This window comes from Hermetia illucens, chromosome 5 (genome assembly GCF_905115235.1).
Source record: "Hermetia illucens chromosome 5, iHerIll2.2.curated.20191125, whole genome shotgun sequence".
Lineage (NCBI taxonomy): Eukaryota > Metazoa > Arthropoda > Insecta > Diptera > Stratiomyidae > Hermetia > Hermetia illucens.
In genome coordinates, this window is record NC_051853.1 from 82,080,434 (window position 1) to 82,105,677 (window position 25,244).

The 25,244-nt window shown below is 40.9% G+C and overlaps 1 protein-coding gene across 3 annotated transcripts in view; it reads left to right on the forward strand.

Annotated features, from left to right (window-relative positions):
• LOC119657069 (serine-rich adhesin for platelets) overlaps positions 1-25,244 on the forward strand; it is a 181,560-nt gene that overhangs the window by 155,475 nt on the left and 841 nt on the right. The window contains exons 3-4 of one of the 3 annotated variants that reach the window (XM_038063825.1): positions 18,915-21,992; positions 22,209-25,228. In XM_038063825.1, the coding sequence (XP_037919753.1) occupies positions 18,915-21,992; positions 22,209-25,228 (6,098 nt within the window). Of the gene's footprint in view, positions 1-18,914; positions 25,229-25,244 lie in introns of all 3 variants that reach the window. The other 2 variants (XM_038063824.1, XM_038063823.1) reach the window with 2 other exon arrangements.

Below are 25,244 nucleotides of genomic sequence, written 5' to 3' on the forward strand. Positions count from 1 at the left end.
CAAATATTGCTACGTTTGCAAAAAATACTTCACTTCACTTATTGATTTAGTCCATCAAGTTCATTCTATAAACTGCATTGAATAAAACCAAGCTCAAATTTGGACACTTAGGAACTGCATGCGTAAAAGTTTTCACAGCTGCAATAACCTCAAAACAAACCGGTTCGAAGTCTATGAAAAGTTCAGTTAAAAGCATTACATGTGCTTGCAAAACCTCTTCGATAAAACGTTGCGTACTAAGTCTACGTGATATGCAGCCGCTACTTCACCCTGTAATAAAAGCAAAATCCGTCACGGGCGATATGCTTTGAAGGTCTTCGATATACACGTGTTCCCATCCTGCGTTCGTCCGAGAATAAGACTACCACTTGTTGCTTCATGGTCCAATTAACATGTTTCCATGCGAAGTGGAAGTAAGCTTGTCAATCTAGGGCAATTTGCAGACCTGGAAGGCGTTAAACGCTTTCTTACTGCCCGCTGGCCTTTCAAATTTCTTGTAAGTGTTGTGCCAGTTGAACTGCATTCAGGTACCACTTCTCAATTATGATGATGATGAACTAATAGGCAAATGATAACCCTTGAAAAATACCTTTTTGCAACTAAGAAAGACCCTCAAGGCTTGCTATCTAATTTCAGCGATAAGGGTGCGTGGCTTTGATGTTATTATATGCTTTGTATCAGAGCCTTGAAGTGTGTTAGAGCACTTCATTCAAGACTGGTACTGTACATTACAATGCACTGTAGGAGGCAATGTGGTCAGCATTGCGCTCACCCGAGATTATTACCCTGATTTGACTCAGGTCCTCTTTCACAGCTGAGTCGGCTGGTATCCAACATTCAGTCACAATAACAAATCCCTTCGCGACCAGTGAGGTTTGAACCACGCCCAAAGCCCTAAACACTTGAACTATCCGGAGAAATTATGTATTTCCCGTAATTGTGGCACCTAGGTGTATAAAGCGGACCACGGCCTTACTTAATGTGTTTTTTTCTCACAAGCAATTATGTCTATTGATATCAGATTTGGTACGAAGTTAGACAATTAAGTAATGAGACCGACTCCATAAAAACCATATATTTGAAAATTATTCTACTACTCTGCAATGCCCTCCAAAGTAGTCCCCTTAGGCAGCTATACAACGATTCCAGCGCGTTTTCCACTCTTCGTAACATTTCTAGAACGCTTCGACTGGGATGCCCGCGAGTACCCTCGTTACGGCCGCCTGGATGTCCGTAATTGACTCAAAATGGGTTCCTTTGACCACCGATTTTGTTCTAGGGAACAAAAAAAGTCACAGGGTGACATATCAGGCGAATAAGGCGGCGCAACACGGCGATCCCTTTAGAGGCTAAATACTAGGACACGCTAAGGGCGGTGTGGCACAGCGCGTTGTCGTGATGAAGGATCCAGTTACGAGGGATGTCTGGGCGCACCCTGCTGACTCGTTTTTGCAATCTTTCGAGTACTTGGCGATAGTAGACTTGATTTACGGTTTGCCTCGGTGGAACAAATTCTGTGTGGACAATTCCACGTCCATCAAAAAAGGTATTTATCATCGCGAGGGGCGTGCGAAGGCAACCATTGTGAGCTTTGGCGTTCGATTTCCGGGTTGTATTGGAAAAACCAGCTCTCATCGCCTATAATAACTCGATTAAGCAGCGTGGGATTGTTTTCCACTTGTTCCAAACAGTCTTCTGCGACGGTCATTCGATGCTGCTTTTGCTCCTTAGAAAGGTTCATTGGAACCATCTGCGCGCGAAACTTTTTCATCCCGGAATCGCCTGTTAAAATTTGCCTGACTGTTTCACGGTTCATACCCAGTTCCGAGGCCAACATTCGAACTGCTAAATGCCGATCTTCACGGATTAGGGCGCGCACGCGCGGTGCATTCGTGTCAGTCCGCAACTCGACTGGTCTCCCACTTCGCGCCTCGTCTTCTACACTTCCACGCCCCTCCTCAAACTCTTTATGCCATCGAAACACCTGGGCACGACTAAGAGCACTATCACCATGCACTTTTACAATTTTAGCGTACGTTTCCGAAGCTGTTTCGCCCAATTTGGTGGAAAACTTTATCACGACGCATTGCTCGTTACTCCATTTTCGTGACAAGCACCACCAACACACGTCTACTGAACACGACACAGCAGGCGAACTAAATAAGCTAAAGTGATGGTGAATATATCAATGGAGAGAGGAAGGATGCCGGGGAAGGGGAAGGGAATTTGAAGGTTGCAGGTTTACCACAAGCATGGCAATAAAATCAGCCTCATTACTTAATTGTCTTACCTTTTAGAAATGTTGAAAATGCAAACTTCCACCAAACAGTGAATGATATCGTTTTAAGCTGAGTCTGACTAGTATACACATTCCAAATGAAAGGTTTCTTTTCGAAATAAGAGTTCTTTTGTAAAAGAGGGAAATACAGGGGTATGAAAGTTGTCGCTTATTTCAAACGTCCATTCCTAGAAAGTATTCAACCTAGAAATCTGAAAGTTTCATTCAATGGCCTATCAAGGCTCTTTTAATGCATGGATTGCAGATAATTATATCATCCGCAAAGCGATTTGTGTGAGTTGAACGCATTTTTGACATCTAATGTCAAGATGGCACAGCAGCTGTTATTTAGGATCATTAGCAGCATCCTTGATTTCTTCGAGGGTGCCTGGCGAAGGAGGGGTTGATTGTCCCATAGTATTTAGTTATTTTTCGAAACATTAAATCTATTTGTTTTTAATCTTTTTGGTTCCTTTTAGATTCTATCGCGCATTAGGATTGACCTTGATTGAAATCCTTTCGGCCAAGTTGTGAGAGAATCTTAAATTAGGTGTCTTAAAACTATTGCTCAATCTACAGATATCGTCATTTATATGTATGAGTTTTCCCTTTTTGCAGATTTTATCTGCGGTACCATTTCCAGATACTGCTCATCTGCAGTGTTTTTCCCTATAAATGCTTCGTGGCACCCGTGATGAAACCGTTCATTTCTTGTCCGATAATTTCCTCCCCGGCTCTTGAAATCGCAGATTCTAACTGATTCTACGTCAACACTGCAGTTTCCTTGATGCTAATTTAGTGTACGTAGGATTTGGTGTTTTTGTGTTTCAGTATATTTAGAAACCGTTTCTCTCATCCTAGAGCATTTCTAATAGCCGGGGTAGGCTTAATGTCAATCGCGAATGGTCTCACTATCTTATTTTGAAGATGATCATAACTTGCTTTACCTCTAGTTTACTTCAGCATCTTGGTCTCCATTGCCGCGAGGTGGCGCTTCATGTTTTTGAAGATTGTTGACCTCTTGATCGCAAAAGATGCCAATTGTGGACCGCCCTGGGCCATAGAGAGAAAATCCGGGTCCGATATGTGAAGTAATTTCACTGCGTATTTTATCATTTGCAATCATTCCATGCTTGGACAAGTTTCTAATACTATTATATTTGCTATTATTACGTTTCGTATTTTTAGATCTAGAGCAAGAAGTCTGTGCGCTTTTTTATTTTTCGCGGCCCCTGCAGAAATTCCAGAAATGTTCAACATACTTTGACAAAAACCACCTTGACTTCAAACATAGTTGGAAATGATGAGCTGTTAAATATTATAACAACTAAATACTCCAACTTATTTAATTTATTATTATAATTATAATTTATTTAATTATTCGTTCTGATTTCAATAGCCCATATTTTTGAGCTTATTCCACTCATTGAATGAAATGTGAATTAAGATAAGGACTCACAGTAGCGTTCTCAAGAAATTCAAATTTACTCAGCAAAAACAAGGTCAACTTTTTCGCATCTTCTAAATCATAAAAAAATAAAATAAAGCCAAAGAATTGAGTTGAGTTAGATAAGCGTCAGCCTCTCGATTTTGTACCCAATGTTCGAATCCAGATTGCCTTTCCGCCTATCTTACTGCTGAAAATAGCAATACGAAAAGGACTAAGTTGATGCTCTCCACAAAGGGGAGAACAGACCAATTTAATCTACGAGATTAGGTAGAAAGTGCAAAAGACGTCTTATGTTAATAGATAACTAATTAAAACTTTTCCACGTCAAATATAATCCATCAAATCACTTGAGATCAAGAACCGACTTGGCCTGTCGAGTTATCCACGAAAAATTCAATACGGATCACAATTCATGTGATAATTAAAAAGAATAAGTAATCCAAAACGTATTCCCAATCATAAACTGAAAAGACTGTTATATTGACTCATACACATAAATCCATGTATATGCAATAAGCATGGCTTCACCATGAAGACTTCGAAGTAGCTTCTCTTTTATGAAGTCCAGTCAATATTGGATGACAAGAACTGAAACTGTTGACTCTTTGTTACCAGCCACTGCAAGAGATGTGCAGAATACATGTCATACAATTGCATTAATGGACAATATAAAGACCTTCAACCTTACTGCAACCACTTGTCTACTTAGCTCAATAATCTCCCGTCGCCTTCCATCAATTCTGAAATTGTGGAAAAATTGCTTTTGATACAGTAAAGTATCTGGGGTGAAATCCTTCAGTTTATTATTGGCAATTTTCATGATAATAAATCTCCTGCCTACTTTATGCAAGTAGGCCATAAATAGATGCAAAAATATTGCCTTCAATCCGCCCTAGGAGGTTATACCCGTACGGTCCACAAATCTGCATTTTACCCTGAACATTTACATATAACGTGAGCAAAAGATATTCCTCCTAAACTATTGTTAAATTAGATCCTCAGGACAATTACAACCTCCCATTCCGTCCCATAATAGCATCACAAATGATCTTAATTGCGGTCTTTAAGTGATCGGTGCAAATAGCTTCATGTGTGTAATTACAATGAAGACGGAGTAATTGATTAGATGCACTTCTTGCACATGAATTAGTTGATGTAATCAACTTAATCGCATCTGCTTTGTCGACAGCACAAGACTATAGTGAGGCAGAACACGTCTTGCGAGCAGGAGGTACGCACTTATAGCACACATTTCGCCACATTATGTGCAGAAAATTAAAACGAGTAGTCATCACGCGCGTGTTGCAACGTGGAAGAAGGTAGCCTACGACGACGTCCATTTATTCACCTCATTGATCTTCTTGATATGATCCAAGAAGAAAACTTGCAGGAAAAAATGTCTGGTCTAACAACTTGTTTTGATTGCTCTGCAGTACGTGCAGTGTTGTGTGGTCAGGATTTAATGAAAATGACTGGACTAGTTACTGTATCTCTAAGTTGAATGCATTGAAGGCTCGTATAATGAAATTATCGAATTGAATGGCAGAAAAGATGGGTATAGAGAGTACGTTCGTCTATTATATGATTATAAAGCTGGACTTATGTTTCATATTTATGTATATTTCAACAAATCTGCTAAGGGATCGAGCATATAGTAATCGAGGTCTGAAAGGAAGCATTTTTCCCTTATATAACTTCTCTATATACTCCAGAGAAAACAGAATAGGGTACTTTTTTTGTTCGGTAAATGTGGTATCCTAAACATTCACTTGATGTCAGACCGGACCATTTGAACTTACTCTCACTTTTTTAGAAGCCATTCCTTTTCTCGAGCTTAGCTCACAAGCATTTAAAAACGATAAAGACGGATAACGGTTCCGTCCAGGCAGAGGCAACTCATCAGACGCTGTCTCACCTCTGCTCTGCATGACCAAAAGTCGTTACAGTGTACGTGTAGTGTTAAGGCGCACTCACTCACATGAAAAATAAATTAACCTCCTATAGCTTCGTTGATAATCGTACGATCTCCACCAAAATTCCCAGGAAGATACTCCATATTATGGCCAAGTAGAAAATGTTATCGTTCTAGAACTAACTAACGCTAGGCCTCGAGGTGCATCCCCCTTGAGGCGTAGCGCCACTACAATTCTTTCATGTTTCGAATTGTTACTTCTGAAAAAAGGGTAATTGGAATATGTGACCACATTTTAACCCCCACGCTCCTCCCCCCTTAAGTAACGCGCATTATATACTTAACATGGCTATATTCAGTTATTAGACTCATCAAATCAAACTGAATTGTCTGTCTTCTTTTTGGTCCAAGAAAAGTGGAAAGCTTCAAAAGCTACCGCAGGCTCCTGCCAGATGGTTATATGGGACTCTTACCCACTAAAATCACCTCCTTCTCTCCCCGTGAGTCTGCATATGGTATTACATCACAAGATGAATCAGGGCTTATCCAGCACTTGTGTTCACATTCGTGCTCCTCTGTCGTTCACTCTTCTAGCTGAATTCTTATTGCCTAAGCTTCTTATGGTTGGCTGCTATTTCAACTTTAGCCCATTTCGCGTTCGATTTCATCATATAATGCGTGATGTTTTAAGCATTTATAACATGATGTATTAACTCGAAATCTACTCCACCATGTAGTCTCACTATCCAATTTCGAATATCCCACATGACGCTATGGGTCCAGCGGCCTTTTTCTAACTCGTTCCTGCCATCCATCGATAGTTTCAGTTCATGCAAATTGCCGCCGACGGGCAGGACTTTCTCCGGTGAGATGCACGCAATCGTAAAGACGTTGTTCTCTCGCCAGAATCTCAATCGGAATCATTCCTGCTATCACGCAAGGCATTCAGAGCATCTGCCTACACTGAGGCTGTATATAATAGGATCAAACTGACCACCCTTGAAATAAGGAGTCGACGGCTCAACCTTGGACCATCTATATTTGGGAACATTCTCGCAATCAGTGCTCCGGTACTATATGCCCTCTTTGCCGCACACTCCGCATGCGATTTGAAATTCAATCAGTGGTCAATCATAACCCCTAAGTAGCTTGGAATGTATTGTTTGTGTTCCAAATTTGACTTTCATGGACGTGCTATTTCTCCAGTTGGTAATAAGTAATACTCTGTCTTATGTTCTGCAAGTAATAGCCCCGCATTCTCAAACCAGGAGATAATCTCATGGACTGCTTCATTTCGCACAACGCCCGGCTTTTTCAAGAAGGCGTGCAACCACCGTCACCTCAATGTTGTCCGCAAAGGCCACACCAGTAGGAAGGTCTAGTGTCAGTGCTCATAATCCACAATTGTGCGCCTGGGATGGATCCTTGTGGGACTCCACATGTCGTTGACATGACTTCATTACATCAGATGATTCGCAACGCGATAGCCTCCCAATTAAGAAGTCGGCAAGAGTAGGCACTAGGTCTTCGGTCCACACATGTTGATTAGAGACTCAAGTATTTTGCAACATCTCGCTGAGTTGAAGGCATAGCCAACATCAAGTGTAACCACTGCAGAGCATTTATCCTCGTCAAGTACGGCCTTAACTGTATTAGCTACCAGGTTAACTACATCAGTCGTAGACCTTGCCTTTCTGTCTTTCCGTCACACCCGATTTATTCGGAAACAACTGAACCACTTGTCATGAAATTTGGTAAGAGCGTGTGGTCTATGAATCTGTTTACATACAGAGGGGGAGGGGCTCCCTATAGGTGCGAAAGGGGATGTACAATTTTTCCCGCAAAATTTGGTCATGTTGCGCATCAAATTCCAGGGATCGAAACTGATCCTTCTTTTTGACACTGACTTAAACGTAGAGGAGTGAGACCTCAAAATGTGTGCCCCGAAAAGGAAATGTGATTCAGGAGTTCTTCCATCTCCATCAGTTCGTTTCTCACGCCTTTACTGATTTTTTTTCTAGAATAACTTTGCCAGCCACGTGTGGTTCACAACTACCGCGAATTTCTGTTCTGCACTGTATAGTTCTGGGGTTGCTTTCCCTGTCCCGTGTGCTGCAGCACTTTGCGAGTCTTTTTCATTACTTAGCTGTGTGCATCCCAATACCTTGTCGGGCATATTAGGCATGCCTGCCTCCTTCGCTGTGCGTTACGGCGAGCACCACATTTTCGCTCTATGGTCGAACGCAGCCAAAACTTTCTTGGTCCTTTCTGTCTCATCAGCTTTGTATTTTTTCGCCATGAAAGTTCTACCATTGCATCATGTGCAAGGGAGCGGGCCGTAATATTCAATAATAGGTGCAGCTCGGAGAGAAAGCCTTTGCTCTAGTTCCCTGAGGTCTGAGCAACACTTAGTTGACCCGAAGATTAGAAACAGATTAGCACCCACTCACAGCAACGCGATCCACTAATACCAGTTCAATGTACACTACACGACCAGGCCTCGAATGGCCTGGCAGAGGCTTGCATCACCCCAGCAACGTCGGCCAAAAATTGTCAACGGCGCAGAAGACTCCCAGCGTGTTCCTACGTGTATTGGCCATTAGCGGTTCGCATCGAGAGGCTTTCTCAAGGATATTACCTAGGACACTGGTATAATGCCATCTAGCTGACGACTCCTGCGATGTCACATATGACCGTAATTGACATGGAAAGCAACCTCATAACAAAGGCATGTAACAAAAATTGAAGCATATAATCGCTCACAGACCGGATATTATGAATCCCCTGCCAACGCCAACACTGCTTCATAAATTATATTAGATATTCAATCGGCTGGAGTCACGATGAAGGAACCAACTCTCAAGGCACGAAGCGTGTCATACGCAGCACCTCCACTTTGAATGGAATAATTTTCAGTTTTATCCCATATGCAGTAGCATGTAGGCTGACCCAAAACAACTGTAGCTCTATTGCCTTAGATTTAAAGCTAAGATAAAATACTGAAGGTAGCACTGTTGACGAAAGGAATGGTTTGGAAATATATTGGAGTGATGTTCAGGTCAAAATAAAACTGGTTTGTAGTTATCTCTGCAATAATAAAAATACAAGACCAGCTATTGAAGGAAACCATGGCACAGGATTGGGAACATGGGAGTAGTTTTCAGAGCGTGAAAATCCCCCATGCCACACTTTCAGCTACGCGTCATACGTAGGTATCCTAACTAAAGTAATACTGATATTAGTTCCAACTACCATAAAAACCCATTTCATTCCATTTGCAATATCCCAGTAAATTAATACGACTACTCGATTCCGTGAAATGTCAAATAAAGAACATGTAACAGTAAACTTTCGCCAAGAGGTGCAATCGACACTGAGGGTTGTGTATTCTATAAGGTCTATCCCTGCCATAATCAGGCGAATACCTTTCCGATTCATTCATGTGTTGCGTTTCTTTTGCCTGGAGATGGAAAGCTTAATGAAGTAGCCTTTCTACATAATAAAAGTGCCCGCGAAAATACTACAGGCTCTAGCATGCCGCAATGGTCTAGATGATGGATCATTTTGACACCTTTATCAGCAAAAATCAAACAGTAGTGAGTATTGAGTCCTGCCCCATTAATAAAGAACTGCCAATTCTTGAGGTGTTTTCTGGACCAAATCATGCCATTTTGGCCAATGTACTTTTATTGATGCAAAAGTCGCCTTCATCATTGAAAGCTGATACGTTTGTTGTTAGTAATGATTATTCGAATCTTTTAAAGTTGTTTTCTTTGTTGACGATTTGAGTTCCTGATAACTTGCTTATGAAAGTCAAAATGAAAATTAACCAAAACAACAATAAATATTTAGAGGAAAAATATCGAATAATCTTGGAGTAAAAAAACAATATGAATTGCATAAAGCGCAAGCCATTCAACGGTCATTGGCATTGATAGGTACGCTTTTGACACAGTCATATTAGATTCTAAATAAAATCACCGCTAATTCCAACTATCTTGCTAAACGGAGTCCACGAAAACAAAAAGTACCTATTTTGAATCTTTCAATCAAATCAAGTTGCTCGCTTAAATCTTTCGTTTCGCAATACAAATGAATGCAAATATTACCAAAACCTTTTTTCTTTTCATTTAATTACAGGTTGACAATTAATTGATAATTTTTATTGTTGATACTTATTATTATCACTTGAATCTACCAGTTTTAATTAATTTAATCCTACATAAAAACACATTTTGGACTGGTGAAGAGAGCTGTTAACCAGCTTTCCTCCTCCTCAAATGAACATTCAGTTGCGTAGGTTAGGAATTAACTACACACCATATCTGCACATTGCACATTTTTATCTTACCGCAAGATGGATCTCATCCAACTTATCATGAGTCTCATCAAAATGACATTCCAGAATATATCGTCAAGTAGACATAAACTCGTTTGAGGCATTTCCAGTTGAGGGTCTAAAACGCTTGCAAACGGCGTTCGCTGGCGCTTCGTGAATGTTGTGATCTTGACCATAGCCAACAATATTGTTGCTTTTATATCTTGACGTTCCTGGTCTTATGTAGGTGCTGGAAACATGATGCATGATGAAGATGAATAAGGCCTGTTTTACGAGCTGGTTATTAGTATGGCACACCAGAAGCAAATTATTGTTGTTTGGTTAGCTTAGTGTGGAAATACAATAATAAACGTTTTATTGGGTTTGGTCATGCTTGTTTACAAGGAATGTAGCTGCTCATGTCAAAGATGCTCTCAAATAATTGATAATAATTGTTGAGAAACATTTCCGTCTAGTAGAAGTTTCGAAAATTATCTGGAAAGATTTGCAGATTTTTTTCTGAACAACGAACCATATACAATCTGCGATTATACACAGAAATTTAATCAACTATTATATTTACCTACTTCCCAACATAGAAATGTTAATACACCAGTTCAATAGGAAACGACATTATATAACTGGTCAAATTTGGAAGTTAGATACTCCCCTTATGAGACAGGGTACATATCGATACTTTTCTTGAGGAGCTACAAAAATTGTCTAGAAGGCTGAGTACTTATAAATATCTACTCTGTACTTCGCAAAGAATGAAATGTGTAAAATAATTTTGGGCCTTGATTTCGGAAGGCGAGATCGGCGGAGGATTAACGCTAAACTCGGTCGGATAAAAAGAGAGTTTCCGTTGAGTGAAAAAAAGTGGCAAAAAGGGTGTTCAAGCGCAAGTGCAACAGCTGAACACAGTAAGTCTGAAGGTCAATTCTCATTAAATCCAAATCTGGGTTTCATCTAGAAAAGTACAGATCGCGTTGTTTTAGATATCAAGGATAAGATTTCATAGATTTCCTTCGCCAAGTATTATCACTGACGCATGTCGCCCTGAGCCTGACAATCCATGAAGTGATCCTTTGCCATGACAATGCAAAGCTCTAAATCTTCGATATTTGCTTTCCGTGGGAATACCACTTGTGATTATCACATATTCTATCTATTCGAAAATATCTTAAAAACGCAGTTTAAATGTTATCTAATTAAAGAATCCTTCGTCTACTGTTCTCTTCTGATTCCTTTCTGCCGATTTTATTTTACCACGGAATTAAAAAATTACCCAAAACCCTGGAAAAATAGGAGGTAATTTGAATAAATAATTCTAAAATTGAAAACGGCAATTAGGAATTTCCATTTGTAATCGATTCACCCAAGGATTAATTCGCAACGATGTTGTCTCAACTGAATGCACGGTGGATAGCGATGGTAAGCTGCCCGATAGAAGCTCGATGACGAATTTGGCATCCTGAGCCCTAGTCTTTACTAGACAAGACGAAAGCTAGCGATTATATCTAAGGATGGTAAACACCCTTACTTCAACCAATATTTAATCGCCAGGTATATAACCAGCAATTTCCTTCGTACGCCTCCGGCCCAAGTTTCTTTGAAAAGAGGCCCAATAGTTCCCAGATAGTTGATCCATTATTTGAAAACTGGGGCATCGTGATGTCATATGCAATGCAGAAAATGCCAAATTTCTTATGCCACATTGCACAGGCCTGGGTGGAAGTGGAGTACTCCAAGTCCAGTGTTTTCTCGGGCGCCCGAAATGAAATAGGAATTCTAATGAAAAATACGATAATATGTGGGCTCGCACAATTTTCACTTCAGCCCCTTATATGGTTCACCTCGGTTTCAGTTTTCCAGATAATTTTGAACCCGGGCCCGCATTTTCACAGCTGCGATTCGCAAGACCAATTGATTTATTAATTTCCTCAGGCTTTGCCGTGGAGAATGTCATTGAGTGGTGCCTGTACCTTCCTGTTCTGCGTACGAACCACCTCGAAAATGTAACCTGTGTAAAAATCCTCTGAACTGCTTTACGTTAATTGGTTGCTGGTATGACTGAATTGCTTTGACTTTGGCTGGCAAGGAACTTGTTCCCCCCTTTGAGATCAGGTATGGCAGAAAATGGATATGTTGCTTGGGTTCACCACCATTCCACATTATTTCGGTGGTTGAAAAAGAGTTCCTAAATGATTGGTGTGCTCTGCAAGTGACGATGAAGCAATGTCATCGATCTAGGTTAATATTTTGTCGGTGAATGTTATAAATGGAAATTCATATGAGCCGAATGATGCTGCAGTGGTAGAATCGGGTATATCTTCTTTGAACACCGAGATCTGGTTAAATTATTTTAAAATGTTGCGCTACCTTCCGTAATCTAAATCTGTAGAATAAAAATTCATGTATCGCAAATGATGCTGTGGTGTTAAGTTATGGTATATCTTCTTTAGCTTCAAGGATCTGGTTATTCCCTGTTATCAGGTCCGCTTGAGAGAGAACTTGCTGTGCAAATCCGGCTGAATGAGCGATGATCTCTGCATGATATCAACTCAATACTCTCCTTATATGCAACTAACAGTACAATATGCAATAGTACAGCCCGAGGACTGTTAGATGAATGCGTTAATCGTAACTAGATTCAGACATCGAATATTTTTTCCTTAATTTTTAGCTTATCCAGAGTTATTCTTCTAGATTCTAGGGCAACTAATGGTCTTATCCTAATGACTATATGATGCTTACTTCAATAACACACCATTTTAACGGCTCCACCCATGCGAACTATTTCTGGAAACCCTAGGGAATATCATGAGGCGGGATTCACTCAGTAACTGTCCTTGTTGTCGATATGTGCATTTCACTCCCTCTCCTTGGCAGGTAAGCTAAGTTGTTGAATCCGAAAATCTGGAAGAAATCAATAGTAGGCTAAAATTGTTTAAATTATCACGCGGAGGCCAACGCTGATCCTGAGGTTGACGTTCTTGCATGTGACAGTTGATATTCCCATGCAAAAAACTGGGGCTGTGTCTTTTTATATCCTTGAATTTTGGAACACGAATAAACGGTGCCAGTCTATGAGGAATCGTACTTTCTTATGTTGAACTAAACGGGCAACTTGAGAATATAAATCGGGGACATTCGTTACGTATACCGACTCCCGCTGGCGATTCCGTTTCACGGTTGAGCAAAAGAAATTTTGTGGAGTTGAAGGAATCAGAAATAAATCTCTTGAGGGCCCACATTCCAATTCTGCTCACAGATGCTAAATCGTTCTAATTTATTTCACTAAAAACAGATTATTGTGGGGTGGTTTCTGGCATTAGAAATCTTCTCAAAATTAATAACGAATAATTGGCGGAAGTGGAAGTGGTACCTAAAATCAGCTAGTCTCTTTTCCGGGTCTTTATATAGTGACCACATCAATATACTTTCCCTCATAGTTGGATAGTAGGTACATTAAGTTCTGTATAATACTGTACTCTTCCGAAAAATAAATTTGAAAAAGTCAAAATCAAAACTCGAGTATACATACATTTAAACATTTATCTTTAGTACGGCGAAAAACGTTACAATTGACCTGAATCCCGAAACTTCTTCCAGACTGACTTCACTCTCACCAGTGCCACCTGTAAAGAACATGGAAACCTCCTCCATGAATCTGCTACATTCTGCTGCCGCCGAGCGGAATTGGAGGTCTTTTGTAATCCAATTTAGTGAGGATTTTTATGGACCTAGTAGTTATTTGACCTGGTTTAATCTCATAGAGAAAAGGGAAAGCTCAGGAGGACTGCAACCAAAATTATTCTTCGGTGATTGGAAACAGGTTCGTCCGTGATGGTAAAGATGGCATGTTGGAGTAGATCAGGCTAGACTGGCACATCATCGCAACTGGGGCCTGCCAACGTGTCGAATTTTTTGTTAATCAAATTCAAACTGTTGACAAGATGTGCTACATCTTTCAAGCCTGAACCCAATTAGATTGATAAGGAAGACATCCGTAAATCGGAAGATTGCTTTTGAGTTCGTCTACCATGGAAGGCTAGCAGTGTACAAATTGTAAAGTAAGGGGCAAAATATCTACAGGAACTGCATGGAAATCCAAGCTACATTTCGAAAGGCTCAGATCAATTTTTTCATAGGCATTCCAGATGTCAAAGTAAATGAACTTTTCCCTGTTTCTCCGAACCCATGTATGAAAAAAGCTCAATTATCCTTTTCGTAAGCATGACATCTGCTTGGAAAACATATAAAATCCTTAAAGCAGTAGAACCGAATTCTCGACCATTGCATTAAGGGTTCCAGTCACGTCGTTGTTCTTTGGACACAGGTACTATATGAATGATCCTCCGTCTGGTGCCACCAATTTCTACATCCATAGAGATTTCAGTATTATTGAAGCTGCGTTTCATGTCATTGTTGATACCATCAATTCTAGGACCAGATGAGGAACTACATTTGAATCGCACATCCATCAGGTAAACGGCACCAAAAAGCCTCTGCCCTTTGGGTGATAGAAAAGGTGAAAATTTCACTGTGGTAGCTGTTGCCTATGTTACCCCTCTACCATGCATCCTAGATTTGTTTAATATAATTAGTCCCGGAACCGAGAGCCGATTGTTAATTAGGTGTTAGAAAGTCAGTTTGCCATTGCCATTTTAAAATCTTTCCCGAAAAAAACTTTACCAGTTTTCGATTTTTCGGAGATCTGGTAATAATAATGGCGCAACAATCCATATAGGATCAGGGCCTTGAAGTGTTTTAGAGCATTTCATTCAAGACCATAACGGTACACTACAGTACACTGTAGGAAGCAATGTGGGCAGCATTGCGCTCGCCCGAGATTATTATCCTGATTGGACTCAGGTGCTCATTCACAGCTGAGTTGACTGGTATCCGACGGCAAATTACCTAAGAGCCTTGTGCTCTAACCACTGAGCTATCCGGACAAGATCTGGTAATAACAACCTGTAATTGAAAATATCATCGGCTGAGAAGAACGGTTTTGCTGCCCTTCAGAAATTATAGTGGCTTTTTAGTTTCTGTGCGAAAAATAGAAACGTTTATTAGCGGGGGAAGGTATAAGAATGAAACCTTGATACTAGATTAAAATTTTAAAAGCGATGGCCAAATCTCCAAGGAGGTTTAATCTGAATTTGGCAATGATATTAAAATCGAATATGGAGAATGGAAAAATTGTAGTTGTAGTCGACGCCACTTCTAAATAGAACAAAGGCTAAAGAAAAAGGTGAAGCACCGTCTGATAAGTTGCCTCTGCCCTAGACAAAGCCATCAGTGAACTTTTTGAATAACCTGATTATTTATCAAAAAAATAGGGATCTGTGGACAACCATAATGGAAATAAGTTGCTTCCCAATTGATCTGGTTGGTCACAAGCGCATGGTAACTCAGGACTCCCTCAATCCTCAAACAAGAAGGAGAAGCCGCTATAGTTAAAAAAATTTGTCAGTAAACTATTTCGATATTGCTATTATTAACATAACGTCCAGGAAACGCTTTGGTTTTATGTAGCACTCGGGTAAAATATTCAAAGATTCTTGCTATTTGCTGCCTTTACAACCTCTAAATCCCCGGAAATGTTATTTTCACCAGTTTACGGAAAAAGAGGTAGCTTAACGTTCAGGTGTATAACAACGTTATGGAATCCTTTTATTATTCAATTCAGTTATTAATTAGAGCGGGGATACTAGTGTTAAAAGTGAAAGGCGCTGCTGTGGGAAGAATGAGCCTTTTAATCCGTGGGGTGGACCGTAATGTTTGACCTCTAAAGAAATTAAGCACAGGAGAACGATAATAAAGCACAGTGTGGAATACCCATCAATAAATATTTCAAGACATATGTGCAAAATATGAAGAAAGCCTTAATTACTTATGCTAATTGATTACTAAGTGGTCAAAATCCAAGACTAAGTTAAGATTACAAGACAAACTTTGATTGCGAAGGATATCATTCATGGATATGGAGCTTCATGAAGCTTTTCTCTGCTATTGTTCTCACTTCAGATGTTCATACCATGGCCTGGAAGAACAAAACAAACCTAAAATATGTTTACGAAACACCGTCAAAATCGTCGTCGGCTTCAGACAGGGTTACAGAAATGCTTTCCATTCTGCATCCACTGCTTTTTTACGCAGAAACTAGCATAGTGTCTGATTTCTCATTGGTCGAAAAATAAAACTGCTTTTCCCATAGTGAATGCGCTTATAGAAATGTTCTCGTTTTTCTGGCTTACCGTCCAGTAGTTCATAATTTTCCTTGGCATAGGGTCCTATTTTTCGTTTTTCATAGCATCAGAAATTAAATTCTGCTCTAGATTTGCCATTCACACAGGAAGGGAAATGATAATAAACTGCCATAAGGTATTACATTTCGGGGCGAAGTTAGCTAGGTTAGTATCCTCGGCGTTCAGCGTCCATAGCCGCGTTTTCCTGGTCTCATCTACTTCCAAAGTAAACTAGTCTGGATAGATCCGATCATGGAGTTGATGGCATTTCAACCCTCCTAAAATGCTGCCATGCTCTGCAAAAGATTCTCTGCCACCAGCACCTCTCCTAGAGCTTCGTCTAGGTTTCTCCTTTTTCCACGAATGTTGAACAGTGCAGGAAAATGCGTGCTCTGGGTCCTCTGAGACTGAATTTGAACCTTTGTAGGGACTGGGAAAATCTAGCTTTAGGGCTTTTTGCCTTTAAACTGAATGCAGTTTATAAGCGCATTCCATGCCTTTCCCCAAACTAAGGCTATATAAAGCAAATTCGAGCTCATTCTCCTGACTATGAACAACCTAGAAACTTAATGTAATTACGCGATATTTCTAGCGATGACATTTTTTGAAATAATAAAAACTTGTTTTTACTATTCGCTAGTGGTTTTTTTTGTATTTTGCAAATACCAATATCTTGGGACCCACCCACTTGTTCCCTTCATCAATGCTAAAAAATCTGCCTATTTCAAATAACCTAGAAACATACCGTAGTCCCCTTACGTTCGGCATCATTGTTGCCAAAGCCATACTTGCAGTTGAGCTTCGCGTCTACCATCAATCGCAAGTATATGATGATCGGTTTGAAAGTGATGAAGTCAAATTTGAATTACGACGCTTGGTTTCTCCCCCACAAGTATCAGTCTAGAACTCTTGAACGAAGGCTTAACAACACTGATCGCTTTAAAAATTATAACTCAGCATCTTCTAGAACCACCCGAGACGTACAAACTGCCTTCATCCAGATCGAGTGGCTATTAGTGCGAGATCTTCGGCTGCACATCAATGAAGGCAAGACAAAATGTATGGTGGCAACGTCAGCTCCGAAGACGAACCAACCAACAACATCGAACCGCACCGGTCAAACAGGAAGAATAAGGATAGGAGAATACAACTTTGAGGCCGTTGACAATTTCTCCTATCTAGGGTCGAAAATCACAACCGATAACAGCTACGATGATGAAATCCGCGCACGGTTGTTGCCAGCTAACAGAGCCTATTTCAGCTTACAAAGACTGTTCCGCTCGAAACGTCTTACCATAGGGTTAAAGCTCTTACTGTACAAGACTATGATCTTGCCTCATGTATTCCTCGGAAACTTGGGTGCTTAGCAAGAAAAATTGCAAACTCTTGGCCGCGTTCGAGAGAAGAATCCTCCGAAGAATTTTTGACCCCCTACATGAGGATGGACGATTCCGTAGCCTACACAGTGATGAAATCTATGAGCAATATCATGACCGCTAGAAACTGCCGGAGAAATGATCCTTGGTTGATTTCTAACAAGACGGTAAGTCACACGATCTGCAGAGATCTGGTGGCCTCTGAATCGTCCCGCCAGACTTTCATCAACACTCCATGTTTATGCCACGACTTTTGCTAACACAAACCATTAAAGGCCAATTCTGTGTACCTATCACCTAACGACTACGGGGACACAATCTCAGAATCTAAGTTCCTAGTGAAAGTAATGTAGCTGAACGTACCTTATAGATGCGGAAAATGAACAAAGCGAAAAAGGGTGAAATTTTGTTTTCTCTTTTACGCAACTGCATCCAAATTCCACTTTTCTAAAGCACATTAGAATCAAAATTATCGAAGATGAAATAATTTATCCATAAGTTGATAAATAATATTATACGTATGTCCTAAAATCTTTAAAATTTTATATCAGCTTTCCCAAACTACAAATATTGCTTTCCTTTCATATGACTTTTCTTCCGCCCCAATTCATTTCCATAAGGACAGCGCGTTCACTGAATTAAATGCAGCTCTAAACCAATTCCAACCGCTTTGACTAAAAAGAAATAATTTAAATTTAAATTAATTAATTAGATTCAAATTTGCGCAACACTTAACGCCACTTAAAAAACTTTCCTTAACCATTCATCTTAACTAAAAAGCAACCGTCAGATAAGTATTTCCTTCTTATTACGAAATTACAAGATATACAGACACATATACCCTTACGCAGTCAGTGAATCCATACTTATCGCGATTGCATATTTCCGTGAAACTTTCTCGTTGAAATTTCTCGTTCATTCGTTCAGCTCCCTCCTCGTACTGCAAAAAAAGATACTCACACCAGAAGCGGAACATTGATGAAACCGTGAAAACGTTGCAATCGCAATTCATTCCAGTGTTTCGCGGAAAAGTTTATTTCTTTCTACAAATAAAAAGATTCTTCGTCGGACTTCTCCTTTTTCCTATTCGCCGTTTCTTTTATTTAGGGTTGCACTCTGAATTGGTATGTCTCCTTTCGTATAGGAAAAAGTAAATCAACATCTGCCACTGTTCCAGTTCCTGGACCCCACACACTTGAGAACTTAGAACCGATTTGTAAAATTTGCTTCCTTCTGAACTGATTTCACGTTAGATAATCCACTTTCCTCTGAGTAACACCACTGTTTACTTAAACTTACCCATCATTTTTTTTCCTATTCCAGAAAATGTCGTCAAGGCCGTATCTCGCAGCTTCAATTGCCCATCAGAAGGCTTCCATGCAAATCCACAAAATTGTGCAATTTTTCATCGATGTGTTGATGAGGGTAACGGTAAACTAAGGGCGTACACCTTTTCTTGCCCTGAGAAAACAGTATACTCGGAAGATCTGCAAGGGTGCGTGCATCCCTTGGAGTCCGGTCGATCAGCATGTGCAGAATATATCAACGAAATAAATAACGATTACCAAACAGATCATGTAGAATTCAACGATATGCAATATCAAGATCAAATGGTGAGCGCCTCTGAGCACAAAGCTGTTTCTACTCACTCGGTTAACCCATGTACGCAAGAAGGTTTTGTGAGAGATCCTGTTGATTGCAGACGTTTCTACAGATGTGTATCAAGCGGTTCAGGTGGTTTCACAAAGTACGAGTTTGAATGCGGAGAAGGAACTGCATACGATGAATCCATTCAAGGGTGCAATCATGATTACGCAGTAGAGGGATGTGCATCTACCTATCCGAATCGTCAAGCTAATCAGGAATCAGCTACAGTGACTAATTCATCGAATTCTTTTTCAAATTCGTCATCAAGCAATAGTTCATCATCATGGAGCAACAGTACAACTACACAGCAGTCCTCATCATCGAGCTCTTCCTCTTCAAATTCCAGTTCCTCTACTACTTCCTCGAGTAGTAGTAACAACAACTCTCAGAATCACAGCTCAAATCAGAGCAACCAAAGCTCTTCCTCAAACCAAAATGCAAATAATCAAAACAACTCGAATAATTCAAACAACCAGAACTCTTCAAATTCCAACTCGTCCAACTCTCAAAATGCGTCCAATAATCAAAATTCATCAAATTCGTCCAATCAAAGTTCCAGCAGTTCTAGCTCAAATCAAGGGAATCAATCGAGTGGAGGTTCATCGAATCAGAATCAGTCCGGAAACAACTCGAACAGCAATCAGAGCTCATCAAATCAAAGCTCATCTTCATCTTCAAGTTCATCCTCAAATTCTCAGAACCAAGGCTCTTCTTCTAATAACAATCAAAATAATGCAAACAACCAGAATTCCAATAACCAGAACAATAATCAGAATAATAATCAGTCATCTTCGAATAATCAGTCCTCATCTGGCAATGAATCATCTTCTAACAACCAATCATCTTCTAGTAATCAATCATCTTCAAGCAACCAGTCATCTTCTAATAATCAGTCGTCGTCAAACAATGGTTCCTCGTCAAATCAAAATAATAACCAATCAAGCGGATCGTCCAACAATCAGTCTCAGAATAACCAGCAAAATCAAAGTGGTTCGTCTAATTCAAATCAAAGCAATTCATCGAACAATCAAGGAAACCAAGGTTCATCCAATCAAAGTTCAAATAATCAAAGTTCATCCAATCAGAGCTCTTCCAATCAAAGTTCATCTAATCAGAGTTCTTCCAATCAAGGTTCTTCCAACCAAGGTTCATCCAACCAAGGATCTTCTAATCAAGAATCCTCTAACCAAGGTTCATCAAATCAAGGTTCATCCAACCAAGGATCTTCTAATCAAGAATCCTCTAACCAAGGTTCATCCAACCAAGGATCTTCTAATCAAGAATCCTCTAACCAAGGTTCATCCAACCAAGGATCTTCTAATCAAGAATCCTCTAACCAAGGTTCATCAAATCAAGGCTCATCCAATCAAGGTTCATCCAATCAAGGCTCATCTAATCAAGGCTCATCAAATCAAAGCGCATCTAATCAAACTTCCTCGAGCCAGAGCTCTTCCAGCAGTTCCAATAGTTCAAGCTCAAGTTCGAGCGGATCCAATAATCAATCTTCCAATAACAACCAAGAAAACAATCAAGGCTCATCTAATGACAGTGGAAAACAGTGCAAAAAAGAAGAATATCTTCCGCACGAACACGATTGTAACAAATTCTATAGATGCGTTGAAAACGATCATGGCGGCTTTAACAAAGTTCAATTTTCTTGCGGAGATGGTACTGTTTGGGATCAGAATGGACTCGCATGTAATCATCCTTCAGTTGTCGAAGATCCAAAATGTAGAATGGAAAATGCAAACAATTCGGCATCAGAAAGTCAAACTTCAAGTGGCAATAATCAATCGTCTAGTAGTAGTCAGAGTTCCAGCAGTAATCAGAGCTCCAGCAGCAGCCAAAGCTCTGGGAATAATCAAAATTCAGGCGGTAACCAGAATACGGGAAGCAGTCAGAATACAGGCAGTAACCAAAGTTCAAGCAGCAGCCAGAGTTCCAGCAGCAACCAGAGTTCAAGTAGCAATCAAGGATCAAACAACAATCAAAGCTCTGGAAGTAATCAGGGATCCAACAACAATCAAAGTTCAAGTAATAATCAAAGTTCCAGCAACAATCAGAGCTCTGGAAGTAACCAAAGCTCAAGCAGCAATCAGAGTTCAGGAAGTAACCAAGGTTCTGAAAACAATCAGAGTTCCGGCAGCAATCAAGGCTCTAGTAATAATCAAAGTTCAGGTGGTAATCAAAGCTCAGGAAGTAATCAGAGCTCAGGAAGTAATCAGAGCTCAAGTAGTAATCAAAGCTCAAGCAATAACCAAAGTTCGAGCAGCAATCAAGGTTCCAACAACAATCAAGGATCTGAAAACAGCCAAGGTTCAAATAATAATCAAAGCGGAGGAAGCAATCAGAGTTCCAGCAATAATCAATCATCGGGAAGCAACCAGAGCTCCAGTAGCAGTCAAAGTTCAGGAAGTAGTCAAGGTTCCGGAAATAATCAAAGTTCGGGAAGCAACCAAAGCTCTGGAAGTAATCAAAGTTCAGGAAATAATGAGAGTTCGAGTGGTAATCAAAGTTCAAGCAGTAATCAAAGTTCCAGCAGCAACCAAAGTTCAGGCAATAATCAAAGTTCTGGAACTAACCAAAGTTCAAGCAATAATCAAAATTCAGGCAATAACCAAAGTTCCGGAAACAATCAAGGCTCAGAAAATAATCAAAGTTCTGGGAGCAACCAAAGTTCGGGAAGTAACCAGAGTTCCGGCAGTAATCAAAGTTCAAGCAATAATCAAAGTTCGAGTAGCAACCAAAGTTCTGGTAGTAATCAAGGTTCTAGCAATAACCAGAGCTCTGGAAATAACCAGAGTTCAGGCAATAACCAGAGTTCCGGTAGCAATCAAAGTTCGGGCAGCAATCAAAGTTCTGGAAGTAATCAAAGTTCAGGAAGCAATCAAAGCTCCGGCAGCAATCAAGGCTCTGAAAACAATCAATCTTCAAATAATAATCAAGGATCAAACAACAACCAGAGTGGAGGAAGCAACCAAAGCTCAGGAAGCAACCAAAGCTCAGGAAGCAATCAAAGTTCTGGAAGCAATCAAGGTTCCGAAAGCAACCAGGGTTCAGGAAACAACCAAAGCTCAGGAAGCAATCAAAGTTCTGGAAGCAATCAAGGTTCTGAAAGCAACCAGGGTTCAGGAAGCAACCAAAGCTCAGGAAGCAATCAAAGTTCTGGAAGTAATCAAGGTTCAGGAAGCAACCAAGGTTCAGGAAGCAATCAAAGTTCTGGAAGCAATCAAAGTTCAGGAAGCAATCAAAGTTCCGGAAGCAACCAAGGTTCAGGAAGCAATCAAAGTTCCGGAAGTAACCAAGGCTCAGGTAGCAACCAAAGCTCAAGTGGTTCTAACCCGTCGTGCCAACAAGAAGGATTCATGGGAGACAGCAATGATTGTAAGATATTCTACCGTTGTGTTAGCTCTGGTGACGGTACTTTCAAGCGTTATCAATTCACATGTGGAGATGGTACAGTCTGGGATAATACGGTTCAGACTTGTAACTACCCATCCGCTGTTCAAGATCCAAAGTGTGGCAATGCAACTGATAGCAATGTAGAACAGCAATCGCAAGGCACTACAACATCACCTCCATCAGATGGTTCTCAAACTACTGCTGCTTCCACTACCCCCCCTCAATCAACTACGACAACTCAACCAGCAACTACTTCCCAACCAACTACTACTGCCCAACCATCAACTACAGCACCTGCAACCACCCCAGCCCAACCTGCAACTACAAGCCAACCTCCAACTACAACTGCTCCAGTACAAACGACAACCTCACAAACCACCACAGCTCAAACTACACAATCTCAAGGTACACAAACAGGCACAACCTCTTCATCTCCTGAATCCACAACAGCTTCACCATCGACCGAGTCTACTCAAGTTCCAAAGGAACCAGCAGGCACAAATGGTAAATGCGAGCGAGAAGGATTTATGAAGCATGAAAGCAACTGCAGAGGATTTTATCGATGTGCGAATAACGGAAAGGGAGGTTTTGACAGGTATCCATTTGAATGCGGTGAAGGTACTGTTTGGGATCAGGAATCACTCAGTTGCAATTACCCTTGGGCGGTAAATGATAAGAATTGCGGATCTCCTACACCAGCACCCACAACTGGCGGATCTCAAGGAGGTACCACTGGTGCTATGACTGGTACCACTCCTCCATCGTCTCAAGCAACGACTACACAACCAACGACAGGCACACAACCAGCAACAACAACCCCACCTGGATCAACTGGTTCAGGTTCAACCACCCAGGCACCGACTACTTCCCAGCCACCTACTTCCACAGAGCCTATTACAACAACGACAAATGTTCCATCCCAAACGGAAACCCAACCACCATCAACTACCATTCAAACCACAACAGTTTCTCAAACAAATGTTCCTGGAGAAACAACCACTATATCGCCTGAAAGCACCGCTCCCCCACAACCAGCAGGATCACATGGAAATTGTGAAAGAGAAGGTTTCATGGGTGATGACAATGATTGCGGCAAATTTTATCGTTGCGTAGATAACGGCAAGGGAGGTTTTGATCGCTACGAATTCAAGTGTGCACCGGGCACTGTTTGGGATCCAACAGCCAATAGTTGTAATCACCCTTCAGCTTTAGGTGATGGGAAATGCGCTTCTGCTACCACAATAACTGGACAGGAAAGTACTACACCAATATCTGGACAAGAAACAACCACTGATGCGAATACAACACCAGCAGGATCAACTACTAATGCGCCAACTGGAACTACAACTGAATATCCAACCACAACAAATCAACCTATTACTCAAGCCCAACCACAGACGACTACACAATCATCTCAAATTACCACCACCCAACAACCGCAAACAACTACACAACAGCCACAATCGACGACTCAACAACCACAAACGACAACTCAGCAACCACAAACGACAACTCAACAACCAGAAACAACAACTCAACAAACGCAGACAACAACATGGCAACCTGAAACAACGACTCAACAACCCCAAACTACACCTCAGCAATCTCAAAGCACAACCCAGGAATCGCAATCAACAACGAACATCCCGCCAACTACAACAGGTCAACCAGATACAACAACTGTGCCATCAAGCACTCAACCGGGTGAAAGTACCACTACAGGAGGTGCAACCACCACTGACCAGCCAACGCAAGCACCCAGTCAACCTGCGGGTACGGCTTGTACGCAGGAAGGATTCATGGCTCACCCTACAAATTGTAGAATATTCTATCGATGCGTTGACGACGGTAATGGTAAGCTCAACCGCCACGAATACATGTGTGGTAAAGGCACAGGCTGGGACGAATCTCAGCAAACTTGCAACTACGAAAATCTTGTGGATAGATGTTCCGGATCAACGACTGATACTACTACTACTGGAGGGGCGACCGAAACTACCACATATTCTCCCACAACTACAAATACTTACCCAACCGAAACAACCACTGTTCCGCAACAAACCACAACTTCTCAGCAAGAAACAACCACCAACCAACAGACAACCACTACATATCCTACCACCACTGCCTCATATACAACGACAACAACGCCTCCTGAATATACTACCACCACAAGCTCTTCAGCACAAACCACGACTGATTCCACGGCGCAAACTACAACCGACTCTACTATGCCAACATCAACTGACTCTCCAGCGCAAACAACCACAGAACCCTCAACTCAACCCGAAACCACAACCGTTCCAACAACTCCTTCATCTGGTAAGGAACCTTGTCCTCCAGTGGAACCACACCAAAGCCTATTCATCTGTCCAACTGGGTTCAAGCGATATCCTAACAAGTGTGATACCTTCTACCAATGTACCAGTCCACCAGACAGTATGGACTTCTCAATTGCTACCTTCCAGTGCCCCAACAATACCATCTACAGCGAGGAGAAAAACAGTTGCTTGCCACCCTCTGCCGATAACAAATGCCCTGTATCTGGCGCACGATCTTCGATACATAACATTGAGCGAAGAGCAACGGTAAGTTATTAAAACA